The sequence below is a fragment of the Limulus polyphemus genome, unplaced genomic scaffold, assembly GCF_000517525.1.
Source record: "Limulus polyphemus unplaced genomic scaffold, Limulus_polyphemus-2.1.2 Scaffold6423, whole genome shotgun sequence".
NCBI classification, from domain to species: Eukaryota; Metazoa; Arthropoda; class Merostomata; order Xiphosura; family Limulidae; genus Limulus; species Limulus polyphemus.
Window position 1 is genome coordinate 8,342 of NW_013672033.1, and position 9,013 is coordinate 17,354.

Sequence of the window (9,013 nt, forward strand, 5' to 3'; positions counted from 1 at the left end):
CTTAATCTCTTTTTGCTTTTTCATCTAATTTTACTTTTTTTTTATCTTTTTTACTAATACTATCTAGACAAAAGAAATTATCAATACAATTGTTATTACTTAAATTTGTAGCAGTGGTGCCATTATAGTCTTGATGTGTACCATAAGAATATAAAGTTAAGAATATAAAAGTTTTCCTTTTGTAATCTTATCTGTTTTTATATTCAAAATTTCTAAAATTGTAATCACTATTGAAGCAAAGGGGTGAATTCTAAAATGTTCTAATTCAACTGAATTCACCATATTATTTTTACTATGCAGATTCATGCGAATATGTAGAGGATTAGACGTTTGTCCCACGTATTACATATTACACACACCACATATTAATAAATAAATTACGTTAGTGATGTTAGAAAAGAAATAGAATTAAAGATATATATTAGCTTTTATTTCTTTTAAAACAATATCCAATAGACATAACATTTTTTCAGTTTAAAACTAAAATCGGTAAAATACAAGAAAAATTTATTATCGTGTGTATCGATAAAGCCAACTGAAATTTTGGTTTTTATCTGTAAACGTTTTCATGCACAGCTTGTAACTAATGAAATAAGTATTACACAAACATTTCATTTACAAAATAAACCTAAGGATGCTATTATTAACAATTTTTCATAAGCTGTAAAAACATTTGATGTTCAAGTAAATTCATATTTAAAATTACTGTATCTATATGTCGTTCGTAAACTACATAAATCTCCCGTTAAATTTCGTTTTATTTCTAGTTCAGCAAAAACTATACTAAAACAACCTGCAATCTTTTAAAATAAATTACTGAATCAGTTATTTTGTAAATTAAAACAAAACCCAAGTAGTAAACATGATTTATGGATAATTAAAAATAATGAGCCTATCTTAAAACATTAGAAAATTTAAATAAAAAACAATCAGCAGATACAATACAAACTTGTGATTTATTACTTTATTTACAACTATACCACTTAGTGATTTGGTAATGGTGATTAATTCATCAATAGACCAATAGATAGAAAAACAAACTTTTACTGCTAACAATTTCAAGAATATGTTCAGTTTTTGCATATATAATAACTATGTTCATTTTGATAAACATATTTATAAACAAATAGTAGGTATACCAATGGGTGCTAATTATTCAAGCAGTGTTGCTAATTTATATCTTTACTATTATGAAAATAAATTTATAAATAATTTTCTGTAACTAGTAGATATATTGATGATATAACTAGCATCAGTAATCGGTTAATAAATAATTATATCAGTAATATTTCTCCTACAGTTCTACAAATCGAAAACACCTTAATATCAAATACTGAAGTACATTATTGATGGTGTGTGCCCAGGTGGTACATGTCTGTTTTGTAGCTGCATTGTTTCTGTTTTCTTTTTCTTTCATTTTCTATTTAATACTACAATTAGTTATTTTTCATTTAAGGTTTTGATATGCTATTCCTCCTTATGATGTAATATATATATATATAATTATTTATGTGAGCTACAAAACATTTTTTTTTAAATATTACATGAGAAGGAAGGATAGTGAGAATTTTACACAGCGTATCAAACCTTAGATGAAATCTAATTAGATTTAATTTAATTTAATTTAAGAAAGAAAAATAATTTAAAAATAAATGAAAAAATGTATGTGAAAAATAAAATCTCTTCTAGAAGTAAGACCCAAATTGAGTAGCAGGAACACCATCTATCTGGTTTAACCATACATTCACTAGCCTCACATACTTAGAAAAAAGGAGAAAAGGGGCAGATGTGAGTGTTCAAGTCCACAACATCCCACATCTTTACCACTTTAGCTATCTGCAGTGAAAGTTAATAATTAGAGTACTATACATTAAAAGGGGAGACAGTATGCCCAACTTGAACAAAAAAATGTGGCCTGGCTAACTATGAATGAATATTTGCTGTAAAATTCTTATCAATGTTATAAGTGTAGCTACCAGTTTGGTTGGCAATTTTGATCTCATTCTTTTAAGTCGCATATCCGACCCTTTTTTGGCTGCACCTTTTTTTTTTCACACCTAAGGTGTTTTTGATTAGAGCTTATATAGATGAACTAATGTAGTTGTATCATCTTCCGTATATGAGACTTGCTACTCTGTGGATCTGTTTAGAACCATTAAAGATCCAGATAGTAGCATAGAAGGGAGGAGAGTGGGAGCTATACTAATAGCAAAAGGTTGGGCTTAGTAGCTTAAGTGGAATGTCAACTTCAAAGACAGTTTTCCTCTCTCCTCTTTTGATATATATTACTCTAACTACTATCTTTCATACTCTTTATTATTATTTTTGTGAGCAACCACCTTCCCACTTCTGGCTACAGACAGTGAAAGGTGGTAAAGAAGTGGGTTGTTATGGGCTCAAGAACCCAAATATGTTTGTTTTCTCCTTACTGTTATTATTTTCTTAAGCGTGTGAGGCTGGTAAAATTGAGGTTAAACAGGATATACAATGTATTTCCAATGTAATAGAGGTCTTACTTACACCAGTACCTCAAAAAAATAGTGTAAATTACATAATGACCCACCCTATGATTTGTGTCCTGGTGTTGGATATTTGTTTTGTGGCTACTTTTATTTTGCACTTGTTTTTCTTTCCCTTTTTGCACATTCAATTCAGTTTTGTAGTCAAATAGTTTTAAGTTTCTTCTTCCTTTACAGGAATAATCTTGAATAATCCATATGCAAATCTGTCCAGATTTTATGGCAATTACATCCAGCTTCTTTTTGGAGTCAGATATGAAAAAGTGACAACATATTTAATTTCTTGGTATTAACAAAATATGTATCAAGTAATTGACAATACAACTGATTAGGAAAGAATATTCTATTCCACAAAATATGCACAATAACATTGTTGATTTTAATTACTGATTAGGAGAGCAGAATTATTAGCACCTGTTACAAATGTTAAGTACACAAGTTTAAGTACTGATTTTAGTAATATGCTTATGCTTCTTGGTTAAATTCACAAATCATAATTTATTCTCTTGCAAGAAATTTTTTAATGTAGAATCAGATTTTTTTTTTTTTTCTTTCAATTAATAGCACTTCCTCATATTTTTGACTGCTTGAATTGTTCACAAAAATTTTGATATTTTGTTACTTAGTACTCTAAATATTCCATTTGACCTACTGATTTTAATGGTATTTAACTTAAGTTTTAAATTATTCTAGTGTTGGTAAAGACAGTAGTGTGCTGTTGCTAGTGTTTTAAATAAGTGTTTAGGTTGTATCTGTAGAAATGTTGAATACAGTTCCAAGAAGGTATTCATTTAGTTCTGTAGGCTATAGTTAGGCTTTATTTAAAATAATATGTTTAGCTTCTGTCTCCTTAATTAAGGGCCATTGAATTGTTGAAAAACATTCAAAGAAGATCTACTAGGATTAAGGAGGAGGGATTATGAGGATACACTAGTTAGGCTTTGAAAGCCCTTAACTTTTCTCTCAAAAGAAAACAATTTTAGAGGCGATAAATGGATGAGAAAGTTCTATACTGTGTACTACAGTCTATATTAGTGGTTTTAGTCAGAGTGGATCCATTATGGAAATGTATTACAAAACAAATTTTTGTCAGATTTTTTTTTCAGACTTCATTCATTTTTTAATCCACTTGGATGTCTACATGATGGTTCATTCCACCAAGCTACTGCTGGTGATTGTTAATGCTCTGAACTTTTCAGTACTGGCAAAATTTTGTCATTCCTCCTTTTAGAATGATTTAGGGAATTTATGCTTAAGATATTTCTATGTTAAATGTTGAGAGAGGTAGGAGAAAGAGACAATTTTTAAAATTGGCATGGTTGAGGAAAATTTTAGTTTTGTGACAAGGTGGTTGACCCTTGGAATGGATTATCTTTTAATGTGAATGAGGCAGTCATTTTAAGGGAGTTTAAGATAAGGTTATAGATGAGTATTTGGAGGATTGGGGTTTGATTTAGGTTATTTCTGTTGATTGATTTGTATGCTGGGATAATCTCAAATGGTATGAGGCCTCTTGTTGCCATCATTTGCCAGTAGATGTTATCAAGTAACATGAACTTTATAGCATCTTTTCCATGGACATTGTTGTCGGGTAACATTAAACTTACAGCATCCTTCCCAGGTATTACAAGTTTACTGTTCCTTAGTAAATATTCATTATTTTTCTCACTTTTGAAGATGGATCTAACTGTTAATTCTATTTTGAATATCACCAGTATGCTTGATATAACAACTAAATTTGGAATATTGCAAATACAGACAATAGAAGATAATAATTAAAATGCCTGCTAAATTTTAAAATTATGTGTCACATATGTCATTGCTCATGCACATACCACATTTTTGCTATCATAGTTTTTGTCACAAATTGTCTATTTGTTGCATATTTTGACAGAATTATATTGCATAGTTGGAAGTTATAGACCCCTTTCAGTATCAGCTACGATTAGATATAACAGAACTTGTAAGACTGGTGTCAAGACAATCTTTGGAAATATGAAGATTTCATGGTCCTTTTTTGTTTTCAGTATATCATATAGGGTTTTTAAAGTGTTTTTGGTATATTATTCTTAATTTTATGCAAAACCTTAACTCTGATAGACTATCAAATAGAAAATAGCCCTTAAAGTCTTAAGAGCTTTAACATGTGAACCCATTGTTTATCTTTAGTAAAAAAAGATAGATTAAAATAATAAAAGACAAAAGTTTTAGTATTTTGAACACTTGGTTATTCTTTTTATAACTTGTGCTCCAGTGTATTTCCCTTGTCAATAGTGGCTGTTAAATTACAAGGTAAACTTGTATTGCAGATATGCACAGTAGATGCTAATTAGATGCTGTGAGAATGTTTAAGGCAGACATAAAATGGAAGGAAAACGTGCATGCACATACGATGTAACTTGTATATGGACCATCCAACTAGTTATATTAAAAAAAAAAGTAAAGGTTGGGAAAAATTGAAAACATTACCCCAGAAGGGAAATTTTGTCTCCTACCACACTTATCTCAGAATCTTTATGCACATACAAATCATGGTGCTTAGCAATGCCAGTTGTTGATATATATATTTTGACATATTCTCACTTAGCCACTTTGTGTTATTTTATCTTGTATTATTTATGTAATTTGAATTTAACAATAGCTAGGTCACATCACATGCAACATTTTATTGTTTACCATCAAGTTTCATGGAAGTTTTTGAAGATACTCTGTAATGCCATAGTCTGAAATATGTTTTATTTTACCCTTTGTAACTAGATTATAAACTATGTGTTGGTAGTTGGTAAAAATATGGGGAACCTATGTGACTTACTGCAGCCTTAGCAGAAGGAATTGATTGACCTTTCAGTTTGGTTTTTACTCAGATTTTATACAAAGTTATTACATAATAAAAAAAATAAACTACAAGTATTATCAATGTAAAACATTAAAGTATGCTTTATTAAAAAAAAATAAAACTGGTCTTGTTATGTTACCAAATATTAAAGCCTTTAAAACTTCCTACAAGAGTTGCATAGTCACAGAGCAAGATCGTTTTTTAAATGAACTAGTTTACAACAGATTGTATGGTGTAATACATATTTCATTTGGATATGCATATTTAATTATAATAAATATTATTGATTCCATGTATAATTCTACAGTGTCAAGAAATGTTAGAGATGTATGATGAAAAATGTATTTTGAGAATAGTAATATATACCTGTGAGTAATGTGATGTTTGTGTGTGTATATAACATTCTAAATAGGAAGATTGTTATTTCAAGCTCATGTTTAGATATTAGTTTGTAACTGCAAAGCTCTTATTAGTTTGAATCAAGAGAAAAAGAAGTACTAATTAACAAATTTCAGGTATGCTTAACTTTAACGGCCAAAAGAATGGCTGCCAAAAATTGTTTGGTGAAGAACTTGGAAGCTGTAGAAACCTTAGGGTCCACTTCCACTATCTGCTCTGATAAGACAGGAACGCTGACCCAGAATCGTATGACAGTTGCCCACATGTGGTTTGATAACCAGATCATTGAAGCTGACACTACTGAGGACCAGTCAGGTAGAATTTACACAATTCTTACTTTACAAGTACACCACCTCTGATTCTGATATCTCATTGGCACTCATTGAAAAGAGCAAATGTTTGTTGTAAAATAGTTTTCTGTGATGTAATAAACAGTTCAGTCACTAAATTCCTTTGTTATCAGTGCTCTAGCCAAAATTATGTTTAGCTAAAAATTGTTTTTTTTTTTTTTACTTAAGTGATACTGTCTCGGAAAATGTGTATTTGTAAGTTTTACAACATTAGTAATTAAGACATGCTGGGAAAGCTGGTAGTTTAGACTCTTGCATCTTTACAAGATAGTGTGCAAAACAGCTAAAACAACTGTGTAGTACTTGGGGTATTCAAGAGTACCAGAGTGAAAAGTTAAAACTTTGTTTTGGAAAATTTAGAGAATCATTATTTTTTTGACTTGATGTTACTAGATATTAAATTGTCATCAGATGGCTCTATTTTTAAAAATGGATATAGGAAAATAAAATTGATTTTTCTTAATTCTTTTAATATGCTTATGATTTATATATTTCACTGTTTTATAACGTTTTCTCTATACTGCCATGTACATGGCAAAAATATATAGTAAACTTGATTTTCATGGAAAATACTTCTCAGATGATTTCTGAAAAATTAAGCTTTTAAACAGATATATATGCACACTCACTCACATGTTCTTAATATAACCAATATATTTTGTCTGAGTCAAATAAAAATAAAAATTAGAAATTTTGGAAACACTTTTGGTTCCCCATCTATGTGTTGCAAGAGTTCAAAGATACAGGATTTGTTAACTGCTTGTATTTTATTTTTATTATGTTCTGATTGGTTTTATTGACTAAGAAAAACTACTTTATCAATAATTTGGTGTTTTTATTATAATTATCTTTCAGTTGAGACAGTTCAGTTAAATCTGGTTCTTAGCTGCTAGAATATTGTTTAGGAGAAAATTTTGTATCCTTATGCTATAAAGTAATGTTTTTAGGTGTGCAGTATGATAAATCTTCTTCTGGTTGGAAGGCTTTATCACAAGTAGCTGCCCTGTGTAGTCGTGCTGAGTTTAAAGGAGGTCAAGAAAATGTACCAATTTTGAAAAAGTGAGATCACTTTTAACTGTAATATAGTTTCTAAAGTAATTGTAAGTTGATCTGTATATAAAATATAAAATAGAGTAAAAAAACAAATACATTGCCCAAATTATTAAAGGGTAATTGGAATTTGTAACATCATAACTACACCAAGCAAAAACCATTATAAAATAATGTCAATTGTTGTGAAATATAAAATTTGATAATTTGTATGCAAATTTTTTTAATATAACTTGTTTTACTACATTTTTTATAAATTCAGTGCATTTTATATTGTTTGATATAAATTAGTAACTAAATTACTTAATATTTATCACTGTTTCAACTATTATACAAGTAGTTTAAACTGAGATGCTCTGTTATAATAATGCATGTATAAATCAGACAAGTTGTGAAATGTCGGGAAATGATTATTTCAGAGGTCAGAAAGATCTAGAAAAGTCTGTAAAAATTAAAACTAATTTTTTTGTGGCAACCTTGTTTAAGCATCTAACATTGCCAATCTGCCTTTACTGTTTTTAATGATCATACTCCATATTATAGTTAATGTTGTTAACTGTAAAGATGTAAAGTCACATATTACAAATGTTAATTTGTGAATGTCGACAGAATGACCAATCATTTGCATTTCAATTCACATTACTTATCATCAGATATCTTTTTTGTGTAAAATGAACTTGAGGGATTATTATTTTATAACAGTAATTTTGTCTTGTCATAGGTGTGATATTACAAATTCAGACTATCCTTTAGTTGTTTAGAGAAGTGGAGGTGGTATTAATCAATTGAACAAAATATATAATATACTTGATTTCAGTTCCTAACATTGTCTCGTGCCTTCCAACTAATGAACAGTCTTAACATGTTCAGCTTTAGTTTTTGTTCTGTTGTTGCTAAAAATAAATTGAAGACAGATTCTATTTTAAAGTGATCTTACTTAAATGAGATCCTAACAAAAATTTTGGACACTGGTCTTTCATATAATCAACTTGCAAGTTAATGTATTGTAAGCATTAAAGCAAATTCTTTTCAAATAGGTTGTTAGAAAATATAAGTTTAACTCATGCATAGAATTCAAAACCCTTATTACTTCCTATATTTAAAATACTTTGTATTAACAAAGGAATATCAGTAGAAAACACTCATGGTTTTTTTTTTCTGATGTAGTTTCTGGTTTTCATTAGTGCTACATGTAAATTTCATCATTAGTTAGTTAGCATTACATAAAAAAGTCTAACCAAACTTTACTTAAATTTCTGTAGAGAATGTGCAGGTGATGCATCAGAATCTGCTATTTTGAAATGTATGGAACTTGCTGCAGGAAGCATCCAAGAGTTTCGTAAACGTAATCCTAAAGTGTGTGAAATTCCTTTTAACTCTACCAACAAATATCATGTAAGTGTATTTTGGTTGTTTATCTGCTGACATTTATTTGGATTTTTATCATTTATATATTTTTCTTTGGTTCCAGGACTTCGTATTTATGAAAATGTAAAGTAAACAGTCTTTCACAGATATCTTTAACAATGAAGATATTTCATGCTACTTCTATCCACCTGTATCACAAATAAGTATTCCTACTAGGTAAAGCATAGTTATCTAAGGAAGAGTTTGTATGTGGATTTGTGAATGTTTTTATCCTCACTATATTAACCCTTTCTATATGGGTCACAGGTGAAAGGCCATGTCATCTCGTTTGTTGACTCACATTAAAATTTTATTGAACTACTATTTTATGAATTTATTTCAATAAGTTTGTTATCAAACTGTAGATTATAATTCAAATTTTAAAACTATACATTACTCAATTTCTTAATTTAAAAGTAAATATTAAAAAACACTGATAAACATAGATTTTT

The 9,013-nt window shown here is 29.0% G+C and overlaps 1 protein-coding gene across 1 annotated transcript in view; it reads left to right on the forward strand.

Annotated features, from left to right (window-relative positions):
• Nucleotides 1-9,013, forward strand: part of LOC106473706 (sodium/potassium-transporting ATPase subunit alpha-like) — a gene marked incomplete at its 5' end in the record, with an annotated part of 47,332 nt that overhangs the window by 6,682 nt on the left and 31,637 nt on the right. The window contains 3 exons of the mRNA XM_013934385.2: nucleotides 5,871-6,069; nucleotides 7,052-7,163; nucleotides 8,417-8,549. Of these exons, the coding sequence (XP_013789839.1) occupies nucleotides 5,871-6,069; nucleotides 7,052-7,163; nucleotides 8,417-8,549 (444 nt within the window). The remainder of the gene's footprint in view (nucleotides 1-5,870; nucleotides 6,070-7,051; nucleotides 7,164-8,416; nucleotides 8,550-9,013) is intronic.